Source organism: Puccinia triticina, chromosome 5A (assembly GCF_026914185.1).
Source record: "Puccinia triticina chromosome 5A, complete sequence".
NCBI lineage: Eukaryota > Fungi > Basidiomycota > Pucciniomycetes > Pucciniales > Pucciniaceae > Puccinia > Puccinia triticina.
The window spans coordinates 4,511,471-4,533,525 of NC_070562.1; the positions used below are offsets into that span (position 1 = coordinate 4,511,471).

General features: G+C 48.7%; 3 protein-coding genes across 3 annotated transcripts; all 3 read right to left on the reverse strand.

Annotated features, from left to right (window-relative positions):
* Nucleotides 1-864: 864 nt before the first annotated feature.
* Nucleotides 865-12,914, reverse strand: PtA15_5A561 (uncharacterized protein; the record flags this gene model as incomplete). The annotated part of the gene is made up of 17 exons (XM_053169336.1): nt 865-1,683; nt 1,752-2,216; nt 2,298-2,455; nt 2,553-2,650; nt 2,752-4,151; nt 11,137-11,155; nt 11,234-11,302; nt 11,369-11,464; nt 11,578-11,664; nt 11,754-11,780; nt 11,866-11,940; nt 12,012-12,155; nt 12,222-12,317; nt 12,401-12,505; nt 12,574-12,651; nt 12,766-12,792; nt 12,874-12,914. 17 exons carry the CDS (start codon nt 12,912-12,914, stop codon nt 865-867), a joined length of 3,804 nt encoding a protein of 1,267 aa, XP_053020543.1.
* Nucleotides 12,915-13,918: 1,004 nt separating this feature from the next.
* Nucleotides 13,919-15,903, reverse strand: PtA15_5A562 (uncharacterized protein; the record flags this gene model as incomplete). Its single annotated transcript, XM_053169337.1, has 5 exons — nt 13,919-14,071; nt 14,158-14,586; nt 14,665-14,802; nt 14,904-15,061; nt 15,141-15,903. The coding sequence occupies 5 exons, from the start codon at nt 15,901-15,903 to the stop codon at nt 13,919-13,921; spliced, it is 1,641 nt and encodes a 546-aa protein (XP_053020544.1).
* A 693-nt stretch (nt 15,904-16,596) lies between these two features.
* On the reverse strand, nt 16,597-21,064 carry PtA15_5A563 (uncharacterized protein; the record flags this gene model as incomplete). Its single annotated transcript, XM_053169338.1, has 11 exons — nt 16,597-16,627; nt 16,712-17,307; nt 17,380-17,399; nt 17,504-18,383; nt 18,450-18,578; nt 18,651-19,078; nt 19,144-19,212; nt 19,284-19,963; nt 20,022-20,095; nt 20,159-20,899; nt 20,969-21,064. The coding sequence occupies 11 exons, from the start codon at nt 21,062-21,064 to the stop codon at nt 16,597-16,599; spliced, it is 3,744 nt and encodes a 1,247-aa protein (XP_053020545.1).
* Nucleotides 21,065-22,055: the final 991 nt, after the last annotated feature.

Sequence of the window (22,055 nt, forward strand, 5' to 3'; positions counted from 1 at the left end):
ATGCCCATACAGGGGCATGCACACCCTTGGCAAATACAGGGCATGCGGCCCCACACCCTTTTCAAAGGGTGTGGGTGTGGGCGTGCCCCCGGGGGACGGGCATGCGTTGATCAATGCCCGTTTTGCAGATCAAGGGAAGTATTTACATATGTGTGTAACAGCACAAACTTCCCCGCCTTTGCTGTATGTACATCTACATAGCAAGAGGCAGGCCTGGGCAGGCTTGTTGAACTTGGACCCAACAGTCATAGGCTCATAGCTCAGTGGCTCACTGTTAGTGCAGAACTGTGCCAGAATGAACAATGAGGGTGGCACTGCGGATCCTTGAGCTGGGCCAGTGAGCACTGAGCCATGAGGATATGTATGTACATAAACCACTAAAACACACTGAGCACCAAGGACACAGGTGGCACAGGATCAGAGCCACTTTGGAGCTGCAACCAAAGCTGTCAAATGTCACTTGTCTCCAAGGGACTATTGTTTTTCCTGGTGTTTAGCTCCAAACTTTAGTAAAATTCAATTGTGAACCCCCCTATTGAACTGTTGAGAAAAAAACAACAGAATCTTTGGATAACATATCTGCCCTCCACCAACATATGTAGAAGGCAGTTGGATGTGCCAATCGAGAATGTGTGGCATATGCACACTTATATTCAACATTATCTACCATACCATACTCCATGACCTCCTTCCTGCAAGACCTGCAAAAACAAAAGACAACATAATGGAAACAGGGAGAAGTGCAGTGTTTATGTGTCAACAGAAGAAAAATGGAAGCAGGAAAAGAGAGAGAGAGAGGATTCAAGAACTACAGCCACAACAAAGAATTAAGAAGTAAACTAGCAAACAACGCTGCAACCTATATTATACTGATAGATACCCAAGGGCATGAGCTTTGTAAGCGGTGAACCAGTCCAGAAAGAACGAGGTGAAAGAGGGTTCTTTGTCCTTTTTCTTCTTGAAAGCGTCAGTGACCTGGGCCAAGAAGGGCTGATTGACGGTGGTATACATGGTGTCGATGGCCGCGTTGAGAGAGACGTCTTGGAGGAGCCGGGCATCGGCCTGGGGTTTAGGATCGGAGTGGGGGGCAGCAGCAGCTGCAGCCGGCCGTAAGATCTGGCGAAAGAGGGCCAGCTTCTCGGCGCGCTCGTCCACATCGTCGGGCACGGCCATCGATCGCGCTTTCGTCTGTGGTCGCTGATCGGCATCCACATGGGCTGCGCGGGATGAGGACCTAGAGAGAAGAGTGGTTGATGGTTTCAGAGGTTTTTGAGTATCCTCGTTATGTTCCCCGCCCGTCGTAGCGCCCGAAACTCGATTTGAACGTTGGTGAATACGCTCGACTTTGAGCTGAATCAGGTCGTGCAAGAAGCGTTGAGAGACAACGAGGAGGTGGTAGCATTCGCGTTCGATCCTCGATTTCCGCTCCATCTTCTTCGCTTCCTCATCCATATCAATCCCGTTCTCATATTCTTCTTGCCCTCCATTCCTTTCGGTGCTCGGATGGCTGCTATACCTTGCATTCTTGCCTTTCAGCTTCTGATTAGCAGTTGCTCGTTTCCCTCTTGCCGCCGCGGCCGTCGTCGTTTTTCGTCTATCTTTTTGTGTGGTCGTCGTATCGCTGAATGTCGGTCTAGCAATCGATTTCTCTTCGATCAATTTCTTCGTTAGATAATGTAACCACTAAGCAAAACGAAGCAAAAATCAACACAGGAAGACCCATTTGAGTCCAAAGAGTTTACATTACTTACAATGATATTACTTATGGGATTAAACGCCGACCAAGGTTTATTTTCTCTGGTAAGATTGATCAAGTCATAACAATCGAATTGATAGTCGCCACCCGAAGCGCCAAAGATGTCGTGATCAGGATCAGTCCAAAGTATCTCATGATCTTTGACGGGCAAGGCTTTTGGGCCACCCTTCTTGACCTTAGAGTAAGTATTACCAGCCTTATTATTGACTATCTTGGCTCTTGACAAACCGTAATCAATGATCGATACCCCAACACCGCTAGTCTCTGGCTCTAAGGGGTCTGTGATAGCTGTTGAAGGTTTGTTCAATCCGATCCCACCCATGGAGTTGGTTAATTCGCTGACATCCACCTCGGCAATCTTCACTCGACTCTTGCAGTTAGTATTTGTCGGGCGTGGAAGCTGTGAAGGAGGCGGTTCTACTGAATGGATCAAAAGATTTCCCCAATGTAAATCTCGGTGCTTCAAGAGAGAAATGACATAAACCAAGTTTAGTCCAGCTGTCGAGGAAAGAAGACCTGATCGGGATTGCGCCGGACTTACTTCGAATTCATACTCATCTTCAACCTGACTTAGAGCACGGGTAACTTGTTCAAGGACACTAGCAGCTTGTTGCCATCCATTTAAAGTTGACGCCTCCAGATCTTTACCTGCATGTGCAAATAATAAGCAACAATACAGCTGAGTGGCTGCAAATTTACCTGCATGTCAAAGTAGTCCGCAAACCAGACACACACACGAAAACCGATATTAGAATTCACAGTTCACCAATCTTCAGTAAAACAGCTGTTAGTTCACCTGGCCTCGGATTTTCAGCTAGTTTTGGAAACTTTTTCCGGTACTTATCCCATTCTTTCAATAAGGTTCGGGGGTATTCACCTGAAACCACAAAGCAACTTTTTTTTCGGGCATACAAGTATGTTCAAGCAGAAAGGGAAGACGGGTTTAGTGAGAGTGATTCTCTGCAAGTTTACCTAAGAAGAGAGTAAATGATCACCCTTTAAAATCGATAAATCCTTCGGCTGACTTAGAGCCCAGCAATTGAGCCAGTTTGATTTCCTTTTCGGCATCCAGACAATCAGTTTCCAGTGGGAATTCATTTTCCAGAGATTGATTACCGATCTCATCCGGCGAAGACTCGTTTCGATTCTCATTGATCACGCTAGTAGTAGTGGTGGTGGTGGTCACTTGGGCTTTGAGGTATGACTTCTTCAGCCGTTTGATCGGGATGATCTTCATGACAATCTTAGATTCCAGCGATTTCTTGTCGTTCCCACCGCTCTCGTGTGAAACCCCAAGCTGGTTAGGAGACCAACAAAACACTTCGGAGTAGGTCGCTTCGCCAATCTTCTCCCACTTTCCTTTGGTCTTGGTCCGGAGATTAGATAGTCGATTTGAGACCGCCTTCTTCTCGATGCTCTCGACGGTCGTAGTAAAGTTAAGGACATGCGTTTGATTACAGATCTGCAGAAGACTTGAGATTCCATCATTGATCGCGCGGTTTACGTAGGGACTTCTGTTGGTTATTTGATGATGAGAGATCAGCGGAGAGTGGCATGAAATTTTGCGTGATGAGATTGGGACTACTAGTTGGCGTGGGGTCTGAGGACTGGGATGTCTCAGAGGGGATGAGCCAGGGGGCAGTTTTTGAGACTGCAGTAAATCCAGGAAGCGACTTCTTCTGGCCGAGCCGGTGACCATGGACATTCGCCCACGAACTTCGCGTGGAGCGGCAGCAGCGGTGGGTTGAACGGCCGGCGCGTCATTTTGAGGAGGTGGATGAGGATCGATTGTAGGTGCCTGCTGTGTCGGCGAGGGCTGAAGAACATGCTTTTGCGCGGCTATTAATTTCCTTGGTATCCGAGGAATCAGTACGACTGGAGAGTGTGGCAAAGTTCTGACAAAGACCACCCTGTGACGCGGTTTTGGCTTGACTGGTTGACTAGGTCGAGGTTCTAGTTGGACTGTGCTTGGATGATTGGGGGGCTTGGATAGCCGAGTGAGTTTTCGGTTCAGGGGCGAGTCATTATGGATATTTGATACTTTTCTCGGAGGTAGCTTAGCCAATGGGGATTGGTGGGTGGATTGGTTTGATTCAGTGTCGGAGTCGATTGAGATGATGACTGGCCTTTGGGGTAACTGGGCCTTCGATGGGGACGGGTGGTCTGATTCAGTGTCTGAGTCGATCGAGATGTGGCTTGGGGCTGTTCGCTGGATGGGTGTTTGGGTTACAATGGGAGGGCGTGTCTGCGCTGCCGGCTCGTCGTCCTGGTTGGATGAGTCTGAGTCGACATCGATGACCAGCTGTTTGTTGGTCCGCCGATAGACGTTCCTGTTCCGATTCAGTCGAACGAATGCCAGCGTGGATGGCTCTGCTCGGGGGGACGAGGGTGGTTGCTGGTGATGGGTTGGGCGAAAAGTGGGCCACAGTGGTCAACAAGAACATGCATAGGCTCGAAGAATGACGTCATCACTCAGCAAAAACTCCCTGTGCTAAACCTGGACCCGTCAAACCTTGCTTGCTGGTGCTTGATCTCAATCAGTTTTAACTTTTCGCCAGCCAAGTAAGGTTTAGCCTTTCCCTCCAGATCAAGCATTAAGGATGGTTCACCTAGGGCCAAAATCAGCAAGACCAAAACATAAAGTTTATCCCACGGTCCCAGCGAATTTGGCTGGGAAGGCTTGCTGATTTATAATTATGTACATCAGTAGGGTTAAAAAATGGGTCAGCCTAAATGCACTCCAAACTTTTACTTTGTGCACTCCACATTTTTGGCTTTGGGGGGCCAGCACTCCAAAAAAGTTGGAGTGCCTTGATTTTGTACTCCCAAAACATGGAGTCCCCAGATGGGCACTCCATGTTTATTGGAGTACACAACTGGGTACTCCAAAATTGACCAAAATAGGGGAGTGCAGCTAGATGCACTCAAAAAAAAAATGGAGTGCAAGCCCCAGCACTCCACCTTTTCAGTGAAGGATTTTGGCTTTGCACTCCAGCTGGCAAATACCAAATGGAGTGCATTGGGATGCACTCCAACTCTCCTTTTTTTTTGGAGTCCCCACAGGAATCACACCTCTCAATGATTGGTTGGACCAGTCATCGAGGGGACTCACACCTCTTGATGACCGGCACGGACCGGTCATCAGTCACACCTCCCAATGACCGGCACAGACTGGTCATTGAGGGTAATAACACCTCTTCTCAATGACCGGCCATCAAGGGAACTCACACCTCATCTTGTTGAACAGTGTGTACCGGTCATTGAGGGGAGGTGCTACTCCTCTCGATGACCGGCACAGACCGGTCATCAAGGGGAGATGTTACTCCCCTTGATGACCGGCACAGACTGGTCATCAAGATGAGATGTTACTCCCCTCAATGACCAGCGCAGACCGGTCATCAAGAGGAGATGTTACTCCCCTCGATGACCGGCACAGACCGGTCATCAAGAGATGTTACTCCCCCTTGGTGGCTGGTTCACACTGGTCATCCAGAGAAGTTTTTATTCCCCTCAATGACCGGTCTAACCGGTCATCAAGAGGAGATGTTACTCCCCTCAATGACCAGTGATGTCATCAAGGGGAGGTGCTACTCCTCTTGATGACCGGCACAGACCGGTCATCAAGAGGAGATGTTACTCCCCTTGATGACTGGCGCAGACCGGTCATCAAGAGGAGATGTTACTCCCCTTGATGACCAGCACAGACCGGTCATCAAGAGGAGATGTTACTCCCCCTCAATGGCCGGTTCACACTGGTCATCCAGAGAAGTTTTTATTCCCCTTGATGACCGGTCTGACCGGTCATTGAGAGGAGATGTTACTCCACTTGATGACCAGTGATGACCCGTCATTGAGGGGAGGTGTTATTACCCTTGATGACCGGTCTGTGCTGGTCATTGAGAGGTGTGACTGATGACCGGTCCGTGACGGTCATTGAGAGGTGTGAGTCCCCTTGGCAACCGGCACAGACCGGTCATCAAGAGGAGATGTTACTCCCCTTGATGACTGGCACAGACCAGTCATTGAGAGGAGATGTTACTCCCCTCAATGACCGGCACAGACCGGTCATTGAGAGGTGTGATTCCCCTCAATGACCGGTGGTCCGGCACAGACCAGTCATTGAGAGGAGATGTTAATCCGCTCAATGCCGGTCTGCACCGGTCATGGAGATCAGGAGGTGGCGGCTGGCATTGAGTGGGGTGTGTTTGTACATAGCCCAGTTGAAGTTGTAGGCACTCCAGCTCTGGCTGGAGTGCACAGTACTGCACTCCCCCTTTGAGGAGGAGAAATATCAGGAATGTAGTGCTGGGGGAATGTACTCCAATCTGATGGAGTGAGACTCATAAGCACTCACTACATTTCCTGGCCACTGGAGTTCTTTGTTGTGCACTCCAAAGAGTCTTGAGTCCCCGGTTCTGCAATCCAATTGACTTGGAGTGCTCTAGGCGGTGGTTTATTTTTACAATTGGTGTTTTACAATGCCCCTCCATTTCAAAGGAGGGACATTGTAAAATTGTGTATAATGTGTAATTGAATTATTTTTACAATTTCTTGGGTCCATGTCTGTCGCGCCTAAGCTGTACATTTTTCGGAGGATGTGTGGTATGGGGATTTATTTCCTCATACCCATGCAGCCTCCTAGGGTAGCCCAAACGTTCCACCACAGTGGTTGGCTCCAAGCTACCCAATGTGTGGGTCAAGTGCATGAGGAAACCTCTCAAGCTGGTGAAAGGCTCATAGCACTTTCCTCCTGCGCGGCGGCGGCTCTTGGCGCCGAGTGGTCTCTCCTCTGCGAGACAGCTTTGAGCGCATAGCAGGTTTCTTAGGAGGGCCTAATGTGAGCTTCAACTCCTCTTCTATTTCTCTGCTACCTGCTTTTTTCATTTACACCTTATCTTATTTGTGATTTGTTTCACTCTTCTCTCCTTCTTCCCTTGCCTTCCCCCCCCCCCCTCTCTTTTTTTTTTTTTTTTTTTTTTAAGGGAGGGAGGGTGGTTGAGAAAATTTCTGAGGCAAGAAGTACGCTTTTTTCAAATAAAATAGTGAAGGAAGGACGCTGGACGAGTGGACAAACCTTTGGGCAAGCTGCTGGCTTAAATAGCCATGAGACTGCCTGTGACCACTTCCTTGAACAGAACTTCCTTCACAAGGGCTGTTGCTGGCAATTTTGAAATGAGCCGTGCTTGTCTGTCGTAACTCTGGCTGTTCTGTGAGTGCGCGTATCTTGCTCTTGTGGAAAGGATCTGGCCTCGAGGTGCCTTTGGTCATACTTCTCAGCCAACGGTTTCAGACGGCGCTGTTCATGGACCTCGGCCACCTCTGCTGCGTGCCGGTAACCCCCAATTAAACCACTCATTGTAAACTAACACTATGTAAATCACCAATTGTAATTTGCAACCCAGTGACCTGTAACCTGTACATTTACAACCTGCCAGGTTACAATGTAATTTACAATGCATGTAAATATGTACAGTGGGTCATCTAATGTTTTTGGCACCACGTTTTTGAATGCAGAAGCTCAGGCCACAGCCTTCAAGTCATGAGATTGGCTACAGGGGTGGAAAATAAATTCCTAAGAATGATTATGAAATAAAAAAAATAAAAAATAAAAAAATGAAAAATGTGGAAATTTTTGAATTTCTTGCAAATTTCTCAGAATGCTCATTACTGTCCAAACCAAGGGGGGAAAATTAGAGCGCACAGTATGGCATGCAACAAGAATGATAAAAAATGAAAATTTTTGAAACCATTGCCAATGATTTTTATCCAAGTTTCTTAAATCCACACAAACGTGGAAACTTAGATCTAAGTTTTGGTGTATTTCTAATTTAAAAATAACCCAACAGAAGAGCACACAATTTAGACAATACACACAGCAGTTGAAAATATCCCCAAAGACCCAAAGGCCCTATGGATGACCCTCCAGCTGTGCCAGAGCAACAAGCAAAAAAGGGCCGGTTGTGAAAAACTCTATGAAAGAGCTGTCAAGGAGGGGCCTAATCAAGCAACTAGGGGCAAGCAGGTGACATACATATGTATCCTACTTGCCTGGAGGAAACATCTCAACAAGCCTGCATAACATGTATCCAGGCTCGCCAAGAGCTTTCCGCCCAGCGCGTAGGATACATAATCCAGGCTTGCTAAGAGGTGTTCTCCCGCAGGGTAGGATACATTTGTATCCTTCTCAACAAGAGGTTTCGAGGATACATATGTATCCTGCTTGCTGAGAGGATACAAGGGGATTCCTCGCGGCGCAAGCTATAGCCATATCACCCCTGCTCCAGGCTTGACAAGGGCAGGAGGGAAGGCCCACACTCCCTCTCCCATCTCGCCGGTCAAAGAGGAGCTCCTGGCGAGCCTAGATTGTATCCCAGCTCGCCGAGAGGTTTCCCTGGTGATTCAGGACACATAATCTAGGCTTTCTGAGGGAAACCTCCCGGCAATTGAGGATACATATGTATCCTTCTTGCCAAGAGGTTTCCTCTTGGCAAAGAGGATAACACCTGTATCCTGCTCGCCGAGAGGAAACAATGGAGGCGCACAGTAGCTGTATCCCCACTCCTCCCCACTTGAAAAGGGAAGGATGCAATGCCCTCACTCCCTCTCTCATCCTGCTGGACAGAGAGGAGGGCTCTACTCTCACCGGTTGAAGAGGAGCAAGGGCCCTCTTCTTTGACCAGTGAGAGGGGGAAGAAGGTGTGTGGCCCCACACACCCTTTTCAGCCAAGCTGCACACCCAAAAAAAGGGTGTGCAACCTTGCACACCCACTTGGCAAGGGTTGCCAAATAATGGCGTGTAAATAAACGCCAAAACACACCCAAAAGTGGGTGTGTTTGACCGCACACCTTGTTTTAAGGGAGTGTTTGGCCGCACACCCTTTTTTCAAGGGTGTGGGTGTGCGTTTATCAACACCCTTGACTGCACCTAACCTCAAAAGTCCTTTGACTTTCTGCCGGTGGCCAAAGCTTGACTTCAAGCCACTCAAGCCCCCACCCTTTGGCCAGACTTGACATAACAGACGCTAACCCTGGCTGCGGCAAAGTCAGCGCTACTTTGTGCACGTGTGTAGTCCCAGCTTCTTCTACTTATTGCAACTAGCTGCGGCAAGGTCAGTATAACTCAGTCCCAAGATTCTTTGAAGTATTGAAAGTGGCAGTTGCAAGGTCTTTTATACATTCAAACTTTAGTCTTTTAATTTATGATTGGGCTTTTTGTAAACACATTTAACAGACTACTTGTTATGCTTGTGCTCCCTTTCAGACTACTGGTTATGCTCTGGCTCCTTTTCAGACTGCTTTTTATGCTTGTGCTCCTTTTCCTTTTATACTCAAACTTTTATGTGTTTTTATGTTATTTTATTTGTCTAGCAGCTGGCTGAAAATAAAAGGGAGAATGATATTAGTTAACACTCTTTATAAAAAAACTGCTATGCTGAAAAATGATTCAAATTTCTGGCAAAGTTCAAGCATCCAGTGGACAGGATGGAGATAGGAATGGGTGGCAAGCCAAAAATTTTGCTAAAATTTCACAAAAATGGTTTCAAATCTTTTTGTTGGTTTCCAAGCAGTTTTTAAGATTTTTTGATGGTGATTCTTGCTAGGGAAACTAATTTGAACCACTAAAGCTGCTGCGGCAAAGCCGCCTTTGCCTCTAGTGAACTATAAAACCAGAGCAGAGTAGTAACCCTACTTCTGAATCCCACTAATGGTTCCTTGTTGTGAGTGGAGGCTGTTGCACTTTCTTGGCCTTGCATCGCTAGCATCCAAATTTTCCAGGTTAAGAATAGTCCAGATCATTCATTAAAGACTTGAAGTCTGACTGTCTAGGCCTGATCTTCTCTCTTTCTCTCTCTCTCAGTTTGTATTTCTTTATCCCAGGAAATCCAAAATATTCCCCCCATTTTTTCTTGTGTTGTGCTGTCACATAAGAGACACAGGCTCACATGCTTACTCTTGATGATTGGTCTTTACCAGCCATCAAGAGGGATGTGTCCTCCAAATTTGATCTAGCTGCTAAAAAGTGCGCCTAAAACCGGAGTGTCAAAATCTGGCTTTACAAGTTCCAGATCTGACTTTGCAAGGCCTTGTAAATTGAAGGGAATTACTCCATTAAATAGACAGAAACAGAGAGGATCCAAGAGAGCCAAGGAAGTAGGAAAAATAGTGAAATAAAATGAAATCACATTAAGCAAGTTTATAAAACACAATAGATTATTTTGTTCATTGAACAAGTGTTTTTTTTTCAAATTTCCTGGACCCAGGAGGGTTAGATCATGGGTGTCATCTTGGCAATCACAAATTAAAGTAGAATTTTGAAATCAGATCTCAAGGGAGAAATTCATATCAAAATTAATAAATACTTTCTGAGGCAGGCTCTCTCAGAAAAAATGCAAAGGGATTACTGTGGAAAATATGATTCCCCTTTTCTCCTTGAGAAATTCTATTATTCATGAGGGAAATAATTAGTCAAAAATTCTTCTGCTTCATGTGAAAGCCAACTTCCATAGAGACTCAGAGTGATTTGGCACATACAGATTATAAATTTCTAAGATTAGATACGTCTTTTCAAGATCAAAGTTAACAGGTTCTTTCATATTTGGCATTTTGGTCCTTGAAAAGAAAAATCAGTGAGAGGTATTGCAAAATCCAACTCTCTCAAAACAAACTCACGGAATTATCTTGTTTTCAAGAAAAAAATTTAAGCTGCTTGATACAAGATTCAGGACCCATTTTTCTTTTTCAAGAATTGGAGCTGGTGAAATGTCTCTAAATTGGGCTCTAAGTGATCAAAGACAGTATTTTTCTAAAATCAGAATAAGCTACACAGGTATTCTAAATGTTTTAAATTGGACGCCAACATACTTCAAATGTTTCTCCAATTTTGTTGCTTCTCTTTGACTGATTCCAAAAAGATCACATGTAGCTTGAACATATTTTTCCAATGACCTAAAAAATATTTTCAGTTTTTGTTAACAACTTATTTGGGATTAAAAAGGGAAACTTAGAGCATCCGCATCGGTGCGGGTGTAACTCGAGGAGTAACAGATCTGCTTACTCCCGGATTAGCGCTAATCCCGGCCGGCAGCCGCATTGGTGCGGGATAAAAAGCTGTGTAAGTATGTGGTATGCACCTACAGCTTATGTAAGCTGTGTTTGGTGCATACTTTTGGGTGGGGAGGAGTGTCTGCATGCATGTGAATATGCATGCAGCGCTTACTCCCAGGATTAGCGAGGAGTAACTTTACTCCCGCTTACTCCAAATCGTACTCCCGGGAGGAGTTTAGTCCAATTAAATCGGACCCGATGCGGTTGCCGAGGAGGATTAGTTACGCTAATCCTCCCTTAATCCGCAACCGATGCGGATGCTCTTACAGATTTACCATGGCTTCTTTTGCTTGACTGTGTTTTGCAGGAAGCAATATGAGTCATTTAATTCACAGCTTGTGAACATGGATATGATTTAACACATAGGTGAACTTCATTTCTGAAATAACTGTGTTGACCAATTTGCTTGGATCATCAATATTTGCAAAACCAAGGTTTTTACTTGAACAGAAGTAAAATGATTAGCAAATCAAAGAAAAATGAAAGAGCTTCAAATCCCACACTCACTATCGAATTTTCATTCTATCAAACTCTGCCTTGGTTTTTTGAATGAGTGTGTATAGCCATTTTTCTTGGCCAGGTTTCCCAATCTCAGGGTTGTTTCTAAGGTGGTGTTTGATCAAACAGTTTGATACATGAAATGGAAACTAAGCTTTGATGTATTCCCTTATGAAGTGTGTGTATTTTTTAGAAAATATGTTTGGGATATAACATACCTTATGATATCCTTCCATGCATCTCCGGCTGGCCCCTTCAAAGTGGGAAAAAGTTTTGGTACCACTCCAAAGAATTGCTCCAATGATCTAAAATCATATGATTATCAGCATTGAAACATGAAATTTCCTTGTAATAAACAAAAAACATTCAAAAGATAATCAATGGCTAGACTTACATATTATTCATGGCCTTTTCCAATTGACTTTTTTTGAAAGGAGATGTTTGGGCATTTGTCAGTAAGGTTAGTTTTATCAGCATGACTGGAAACATTTATTTGTTGTGCATACAGATCATCAAGCTCTGCAATCACAGATTGCACCATTCTCATTGGATGAGCGCGACTTGAAAGACCATACTTGTTTCTAAAATGTAATGAACAACAACAAAAAACTCAATTAAAATTCATAAAGAAATGAAATAACAAACTACAAACCCATAATTCTCTATACCTTTGTCACGAAGGAAAAAAACAGTCCCATAAATCAGGCTCCGGACCTGATCTTTTAGAAATTGAGCCATTCCTGGATGATCTTGATCCTCAGGAGCAAATTTCATTTTGCTGGGATGCCTCTCAAGTCTGCAATATTAGAAGGAAAATTGATTAATCTTGGTTACAATTTGCAGCACCTGTAGTCCAACCTACACTGAGTTCAGAAAATTAATCAGTTCTGCAATAGTTTCCTCATCTCCTTGGTATCCAAAAAGCCTGGGTGTGAGGGGTGCATAAGCCTCTAATGACCTAAGATGAGCCCATTTTTGAAGTACATTTCAGTTCTCTCTATTCAGAATCAAGTAACCCATCTTTTTCACAGTGAAACTTACATGTTTGCAAGGGTTTCCTCTGATTTCCAGGTAAGGACATCTTTTGGATGAAATGGTGTTCTTCGGCTCACTTGGGGTGCATCCCAATCCATGTATCTTCCCTTGCTGTGAATAATGTTTTTGAGCCTCCTCCTTCAAAAAGCTATGATACATGCCAAATAGATGCTACCCACCTTTGATGGGCTCCACCAGCTTCAATATTGATATCATTGTTGGACTGTATGACTTGTTCTAAATCTAAACAAGGTTTCCTAATTAGATACAGATGATTCATACGCACATTGTCAGAATCACAAAACCAAGAAATAAAATTGTTATAATCAGATCTAGCTATCACAGTTCAATATTATTGAGAGGTTGCTTACTTGGCTTTGCTTGATTCAGAGACACCGCTGGATCAAAGGGTAGAGCCGTATCAATAAGTTTAAGTAACTAAAAATTTCTTATATTTAAAGGGCTCTTTGAATACACACGCTTGAGTCCCCTCCAAGCTGCCAATCTCCCAGGGTACCATGTGCTTTGATGGAAATGAGCCAGCACATTGTCTTGGCATGTCTGCAATGCACATGGCAAGCATAACATAAACAGCCAGCAACCTGAAATTGACTCGAGCCATGGAATTAAGTATTCTTGTATAAGAGACTATAATGAGATGCAAATGATGAAAATTGTTGAATTTAATTGAATAGAGTTTGTTGCAAAAGTTAGTGGGGTTTCAGTGGGCAATTGACAGACGCTTTTGACAGCTACTTGCAACGGTGGAGGTCCGGATTGAAATTGGGAGACACTTTTGAACACTATCTGGGAGATGTGGAATCAGCCGCTTCCTTTTATCATGGGTGCAATAATGTGATCAAAAGCAAGATAAGTGGAGTGCCAATGTATGCTCCGGCTATAATACCATATTGATGTCGTTGGTAAAACTTGTCAAGTCACTGTAAAGTTAGAGTGTTGTATGGTAGGTTTGTATACTGGTAGGTCGTTAGACAGGTTTGACTGTGCCAATCTTTCAATGCTTCCGATAACACCAGTTATACATCCGTGTTGATTTTTGCACATCCGGGGATAAACTTGACGTGGACCATGGAGTACATGCAGTTCAACGTGTATGCCCGACTCCGGTCTAAACGAAGCCAAAGCTTGTCGGCGGTCTCTCAAACTCAGCATGCGCGGCGGCTTACAGAGCCAGTCAGCCGTGTAACTCGGTGTATGTATTGCAAGTGGCCCGCGATAAGACCTGGGCTAAGGTTTGTGTCGTCGAGGCAATTGAACAAATTCGAGTGAATAGATGTCTGGCCGGCTCTGTTATAAGCTGATGTGCCAATGTTGGGTGTTGTAAGGTTAGTTTTGGATTGCAATCAAGCACATACTTAATTTTACAATTTGGTTGTGGAGTACATAAGATAGAGAGACTTGATTTGATTGTGTACTACATACAAAAAAAGAAGAAATGACATAGCAGAAATGACTCCCTCATAAAAGAACATCAATAAGCAACACCTCGATAATCAGCATGGATCAGCTTGATGCGCTGTCTTCAGGTTTAGATGGAGAAGGAACAGGTTTTGAAGATGACGAGGATTCTTCTGTTTGCTGTTGATCGTCTTCGTTCGTCGTGTTTCGTACCGACCGACCGCTAATCCTACCATTGACGTACTGTTGTCCAATGATCTATGGGGGCAAATTGGTGAGCAATAGACTCGACACGACCAAGACAGCCTGGAAAGGAGAAGAGAGAGAGAGAGGGGGTACGCAACTTCGACCCCGCGTCTGATGACATCCACCAAGACGTCCTCGACCCATTCGTTTTCCTCGAAGGGGATATCGAGCCAAGTCGCCGGCGTAGACTGGGTGATAGTAGCATGGTCGAGGGAGTTCTTGACGTCCCTGAGCAGGATCAAGAAGAAGAGATGGTTCTCCTGGTCGACGGTGACCCCGCCCTTGGCAGGCTCGGCTGACGTCGCGCCCGAAGCCGTCGACGGGAGGGGCCCGGCCGAAGAGCCAAAGACGGGCAGACGGGAGAGGATCGGCTGGATGCGGACGTATACTGGACAGTGGGTGATCGGAAGCACGCCCTCTTCCGTCGTCGTCGTCTCTTTCGTCTCCGATCCTCCTGCCTCCGTCTTCGCGGAACCAAGCTCGGCTTTCTGGGCTTCGATCCGCTTGATCATCTGCTCGAGATTCGCCTGTGTGTCAAAAAAAAAAGTCTCTGATCAGCTCAGATCGCTCTTTCTGCTCTCTGAGGCCAAGCTATCCAAACGAACCAATGCAAGTTTATAGCCTTCCATCATCCCCTCAACTGCTTGCAGGTCGCGTTCAGGTTCGCCAGATTCCGACGGCTTCGGCCGCTCCTCGTCGCCCTTATTGAGAATCAAATCCCCCCCATCAACTTGCTCCATGACCTGTGTGAACATCACCAACCCAACAGGATCAGAAGCTGTTCTCGGGGACGCGTGCTCAGACACGCGACGAGATCCGATCAAAATCGGATGAGGATAACTACCTTGGAGAGGGAGCGATAGACTAAGGTCTCGATGCCGTCGTAGCCGACCATGTCGTAGGATAGTTGGACATCAATTATCTCGTGCTTGGAGATCGGTGGTGCAACCATGTTCAAGATATCCGTCAGCGACTTGATTCCAGTGGCCTGCAGATCTTTCCCTGATCGGTCATTTGTTTAGAAACAGGTGAGTGGACACCATAATCTGCTGCGGTCCAGGAGAGATGACGGCACATTTACCTAGTTGATCGATCCCACTGGCCTTGACGTAGCCCATGACGCCCTCCTTCCATTTCTTGGCAGCTTCACTCTGGCCACTAATCTGGTTCTGGAAGTTGGAGTTGAAGCTCTTGACGATTTCCGAGGACTTTGAGGGGTCAGAGACGACGGACTGGACCTGGCCGGCGGCGGACTTGGCCTGGCTCAGGACGGAGGAGGTGGCCTGTTTGAGCACGGAGCCCCAGCCCCAGGAAGAGGAGGGCGGGGCGGTAGGCGAGGTGAGAGGAGTGGTGGCCGGGGCTGGCTCGGGCTCGGCGAGACGGCCATCGGCGGAGCGTGGGCCGAGGGAGGAGGTGGACGGCTTGCGCGAGACCGGCCGGCTGGAGGTCAGCTTTTTGGTGGCGATCGAGGCCGTCGGCGTCGAGCTTCGTTGGGTGATCTCGTCGATGAAGTCGAGGACGCTTTGGGCGTCGCCAGAGTTGCTCGCCGGGTTGTTGCTGGGCTTGCCGCCTTTGGGATGAGTCGTCGGAGATGATGATGCTGGCTTGCTGCTGTTGCTCGCGGTCTTGAGGTATTTGGTTGTGTTCGGCTGGGTGGAGGAGGCAGTGTTGGGCCCTGCTGGGGTGGCTGGCACTGGCGCAAAGGAGTCTAGGTCGTCCAGGATCGAGAGCACCTGATCGTGGGAGGGGCGTTGTTTGGCTGGGTCTGCCATCCTTCCGGCGTGGTACGTGGTAGTTTGTAGTGGGTTTGTGGTGTCCGCCGACTTCTCCGCCGCCGTATCCATCCCGCCGACTGCGGAGTCCGAGCTGCTGCCGACTGCGCCGCACACAGCTGCAACAATGCAGTTCAGCAGTCTGGAATGAAGGGGCAGGAGGCCTCTTCCGAGAAGCACTCCCGCGTCGAATAAATGCCAAAGTATTCCAGCACATTCACATTGCCTGACAGTGAGTGGACTAGCAACAGGAAGCTGCGCCGAGAGTGTCAAGTTGGTTGGCTTGGACGGAGGACATCCAGTCCTCCCCCCAAGCAGATGTACTCAAAGACGACAAACGGGAGGAGAATAGAGTGGATGATCATTAATACGTGACTAACTTAGGAGGACTGGAAGATATTACACAACGACAAGGACAACGAGCAGACAAAACACATGCATACAAAACACACAACAACACGAGGGAATGGGGTCGGAGAACGAGGGGGATGCGGGGAAGATGGACGACGGGATGGGGAATGGAAGCCGACAATGACCGAAAAGCGTCCGGAAAAGAACCGAGTATGTAGGAGAAAAACTCGCGCATACACCATGAAGAAGGAGAAGAACGAATGGGGGGTGGGGGGAAGAAAGACACGAATGGGGGCGATTACTAGGCTATTAAGTGCGGACGACGACGGGGCGATAAATACTTCAGGCGGGGGGAAATCTAGCGAGAAAGAGAGATATGTACTGGTTGGATCGGGGGTCGGCTGAGGATTGGAGTCAGCTGACGTTTTGGATGACTTTCGGATGTCTGCAGCGCCGTGTCGAAAACACAGAGAAAAGGATGTGAGGGACGGCTGGGACGGCTCTGGAGGGCGAGTGAGAGGGAGCTTACAGGAAGATTTTTTTGATTTTGGACCAGGACTTGACGGGGGAGATGGCGTCGGGGATCTTGATGAGATGGGAGTAGGACCTGAGCGGCCCGACGGTCGTGGATTTCTTGCGATGGAGGTCTGGACTCTCGTGGTCGTCCTCAGAGCCGCCGGGCTTGTGGGGAGAGGGGAGGGCGGGGAGGGCGTCTGCTGGCAGGCCGACGAGGGCCGGCTGGTTGGGGTGCTCGTTCTCGAGACAAGAAGACGAGGGGAGCGGGAGCTCGGTCTTCTTGAAGGATGGGCTCTCTTGAAGCTCGGGGTGCGAGCCGTCAACGCTGGCCGCCGGCTGGCTGGTCGTACAGGCCGACACGCTCGGCACCCACCGCTTCTTGCGCGAGGTCCGCGCGACCCGATGTTCGGTTCGCTCGAGGGCGAAGTCCAGGTACTGGTAGATGAAGTTCACCGCTCGCGTCGGCCCGTCTTCCGCCCGGATCTTCTCCCCCACTTGACTCGCCTTCTCCTTCATGATTCGGTCCCCCGTCGCTTTCATGAAGGCATCCGACAGGCTCTGTGTCGTCAACGAATCCACACGCATCCCTGCTCCTAATTTAGTCACCCGCTAAACATCAACAAATAACAAGATGGATGATTAGCACTCCTTTCGATCTGCTCAGGATTTATATTTGCTTACGTCAGCCCAGAATGGTTGGTCTGAAAATGAAAATGATAGGGAAAGACAAGACAAGAAGAAGAAGAAGGAAAAGATCTGAGCTGTTTGATCCTGCAGATGAAGAGAAGAGGAAGAGGAAACGTACCACCAAAGAAAGGATGGATCAAGGTAGGCACGCCATATCTCAACGAGATCCCGGTTGTCCCTGCTCCGCCGTGATGACAGACAGCATCGAGCTGGGGAAAGAGCCAATCGTGGGGGACGGAATGGAGATCATAGACCTGAGGGGGCGGCTCGATGGGGGCGTCATCAAGGGAGGTTTTAGTGTTCCCCCGTTCGCTCCATCCTTTGGCCACGATAGCTCGGACACCGGCCTGGGTGACGGCCGCATAGATCGCTTTGGTGACTGCGGTGGGGTCGGAGACGGTGACGGAGCCGAAGCCGATGTAGATCAATGGCACCTGGTCCTTCCGAGCTGTCGCTATAAACGCGACTAGGTCGGCCGGCGGGACGTACTCCCCATGGGACTGGTCCAGGAACCAGTATCCGGTCACGTCGACATGGTCGCGCCAGTCCAGCGGCTTCGGGACGACCACCGAGCTGAAGTTGTACAGGAACGGGACCTTGTACGGCTGCATCTTCTCCAACGAGGTCGACGGGATCTTCAGGGTCTGTTTCCGCCATCGGTTCACTTGGCCGGCCATGGCACGCCAGATCAAGTTGTCGAAGAGCGAGTAGGACAGAAGGTTGTAAGACGGTCCCAGGTCGATATTCGAGGCAAACGCTTGAGGATATGTCGACGTGCTCGTCCAGGTCATCGTGAATGCCCGGAAGTAGGGAATCCGAAGAGCCTCGGCGATGTGAATGCCAGCAAACGTCGAAGGACTCTCGATCAGCAATTCGGCTTCAGAGTCTCGACATGCCAGCCAGGAGTCCATGAAGAGGTCATCCAGCCAGGTTCTAAAACGACCGAGCCCTTCTTTGAAAAACCCGGTGCTGAAAAATGGATGCTCAACCGACAGTTTCTGAGGGTGAGGTTTGATTAGTATATATCTCGGCCTTTGAATGGAGAGGCAGAAGGGAAGACTTACCATCAACGCTGCGGGGTCTCCTCCAACGTCCTTGTAGCGGATGCCGAAGGACTCGACCCAAGGGCGGTATTCAGGATGAGATGCAATGGTGACGGTGTGGCCGTCCTGGATGAGCCGTTTGGCGAGAGACTAGAGAGGGGAGGCGGTGGGCACGGATTAAGGCACAGCCGAAAGGGGGCGCAAGTTAGAAGGGAGACTTACGATATACGGCTGGACATCGCCACGGGAGCCGATGGCAAGACAGATGATCTTCATAGCTTTAACAGGTCTCTCGACCTGTTGCTTGTCGATCACCACCGGCCTCTGTTTCTTCAGGGCGGGCGAGCTGAGCTTGAACTGTTCGGTGTTCTGGCCTAGGGGTTTGGGGATCGGCATGTTACTGAGCCGTCTGTTGATCCGCTTTTCTTCCGCCTTCGCCGCCTGGGCATGTTCTTCGAGGGCTTGCACGACTTCCTCCCGCGTCGACCTGGATGAAAAATCCAGTCGGATGTCCGGCGCTCCTGCTAGTTCGATCGCGATCCCAAAACGCGTCAGTCCGAATGCAGTCGCTTCCCGGACTTGTCCAATGTCCTTGATCGGAACCCTCAGCTTATAATCTTGAGTGATCACTGTACCCCTCCGCCAAAAGCCTTGTTTAGAAAAAGAAGAGATCAGTAAGTAGAGAGTCACTTCTGATGGCGAAGTAAACGCGTACAAAAGTAGTCATTGCTGAGGACCATATGGCCCAGAGTTGGCAAAGTGCGCAGCAAAGCACACGTGTATACTAAAAAAAAAAAGTTACATATCAAGAGTTGAGTAACTCGTCAAACTTGATGGGTAGAGATAAGATCCCACCAGTAAGTTTTTCGGACGCATCCAAGCCGAAGGCCTTGATGAATCGATTGGCCAACTTGCTATTACTCGAATTATTCGAGTCAGGTTTCCCGGCGGTATTATTCTCGGCCTCAGCCTCGTCTTCAGCCGACGAATGGTCCAAAAGTTCGAGCAGCGGTGCTGGAGTGGAATCGGGGAAAGGGTGGCCAGACGCGTGAAGTTTGGCCTGGGTGATGGCGGCGATGACAGTGTCGTCGAAGGGGTCGTGTTTGAGATAGTAGGACAGCTCGATGGTTGGCCGTTCGGGGCTGCTGGGATGGTCAGATTGCTGCTCGATGACGTCACTCTTGGAGGAGCCGCAGAAGGAGGGTGCACAGTCGACCTCGAAGACCATCATCTTGGCGATGTTCTCAAACGTCTCGCGGTGGACGCTGTTGATCCGGCTGAGTGGGAGCATCATCCTGATCTGGTTGGAGTAGTCGGTCTTGAAGCTGAATAAGGCCCGGACAAAGTCTTGGTGCCATAGGTCGGCTGCTTCAGAGGTATCAAATTCAACCACGACCAGCCGACCATCCAGAAGCCTGATGGATAGTGTTCTGGATTGTCCGGAACTGATGGGCAGGATTCTTTGGATCTCCGAGAAGTGGTAAGATGACAAGGGGCGGAATAATTCGGTGCTCAAGCGGTATTCGGTTAATGAACTAAGAGATAGAGAGAAAGTTAGCTCAAGTTGATCATAAGGGTGGAAGGGGAACAAACTCTGTTCTTAATTCGACCCATCTCCTCCGGCGTTTGTTGAACCGGCTGTCAGCTTTGACGGTAGCTGGCCCGCTCTGTAAAAAGAAAAGGATGGGTCAGACGGAGGCTTGTGGAAGAAGGGCCAGCTGAAGACTTACGCGGATGATCTGGCCCTTGTCAAACGTAGGCAGGTATGCAAGATAGCACAGCCTGCGATCGGTGAGTACGATGAGACCGTTGACGAGCACGCTCCGATAGAGGACGCCAGGGACTTGGGCGATCCAGGCTTCAGTTTCGGGTTGGCCCTGGGAGTCCTTGCCGGGCCATACGCCGAACTGTTCTTCCAATCTGTGGAGCCTCTCTTCGCTGCTGACGTACGAGTCGGAGTCGGCGCAGGAGGATTGGATGGTGTTGTTGGAATCGGAGAGCTTGATCGGCGTGCTGGTGTGGCGGTTGAGCTGGAGAGAGGATCGAGGGGTGGGCTGGTTCAGGGACGATCGATGGGAGGAAGGCTCAGGAGTGAATGTGGTGGAGTTGATCCCCTTGCGTACTGCCAGGTCTGCGACGCGCTTCTGCTGGTTGATCAGTTCGCAGGCTAGGCCCTGGAGTGCTTTTGGGCTTGGATAGCCGAGTTGGGATGGCCCGCGGAAGGAGTTGAACCGAGGCGATGTTTCTGGGGGCGTGTCAACAAGGTCGTCTTGAGCACTCTCGCCGTCGTCGTCGTCATCGTCGTCTTCTTCTTCTGCCGTGTCCTCGTCGTCGTCTTCGTCATCCTCTTCACTGTCAGGCTCAATTAGTTTCCCCTTGTGGGCTGATTTTTGGAGTGCCATGGGAGATTTCTTGTCGGGTGTCTGTGATGAGGGATAGAAGTCTGGGTTTTCGAGGTCGCTGAGGGCTGCCTGTGATGGGGCAAGGTGATGGTGAGCACATGGTGGATAGGATGGTGCAGATGATGGCTGGGCACTGACCGCTTTGAGGATGCCGACGAATGAGGCGGTGCTGCCGAGGGAGTGTTGGGCAAAGGCCATTGGGGGGCGGACGGGGGATGGTGAGCTGGGGCCCATCGTTGCGTTTGCGTTTGTGTTGGTGTTGGTGTTGGTGGTGAGTGAGAGGGAAGATGGACGAGGGAAGATGGGCGAAGGCTTTAAGGGAATCCAAGGGTCCGGTTTCAGCAGGCTAAAGCCATACCCCATAGCGATTTCCACAAGAACTGTCTGTATCTTACCGACCAGCGCATACACCCACCATCCTCAAACCGGCCACTTACATCACACCCTGACTGCCAAAGATGGCCATGTCCCGGCTCAGCCTCGATTGCCGCCGACTAATAGCACCCTGAGCACAATCCCCCGCTTAGCCGGCACGGCCAGACCCAGCCATCTCTGTGCCAGGCACACACATCCCCTCACCAAAAATGCCGCTTCATGATTGGATGGAGAACGAGGCTGTCATGGGTGAACGCGGATGCAGGACGCGCATGGCCCGGCTGTCACCATCCACGCGCTTCCCGCCGAGCTTCCACTCCCACCCCCGCCAACCCGCCCGCCCAGCTTTTTTTGTTTTGTTTTTTTGAGTGCAGTTTTGATTTTACATCGCGCAACGATCCTCTCTCTGTAAAAAAAAAAAGGCATTTGATCATTGGACCCGCTCAACCTCTCCAACGATCACATACAGCTCATCCCTTTTTTATGCCAACTCAGGGGCCTCATCTTTCCATCCTAGGAGAGATGTATGTATTCAAACAAAAATATTTACGTATGTATCAGGCTTACCGCGTGAACCGGTACACATGTACAACATACATTTTTATGTGAGGAAGAAGACAAAGCGTTGCCGCGATCCAATCCATCCGTTCTCCTGGATCATCTTGTCACCTCCCATTCAAACACTTCACCAGCAACGGGCGGGCTGCCACGTACGTACACACATGAAACACATAACACGTGCCAGAAAAAATGTGAGGAAAAGTACATGTGGGCGATAGTCCAGTGCAATATGAGACGTATGATCAAAGACGGAAGAAGAAAAGCCTTGGGCGCATGTAAGAGTCTTGGG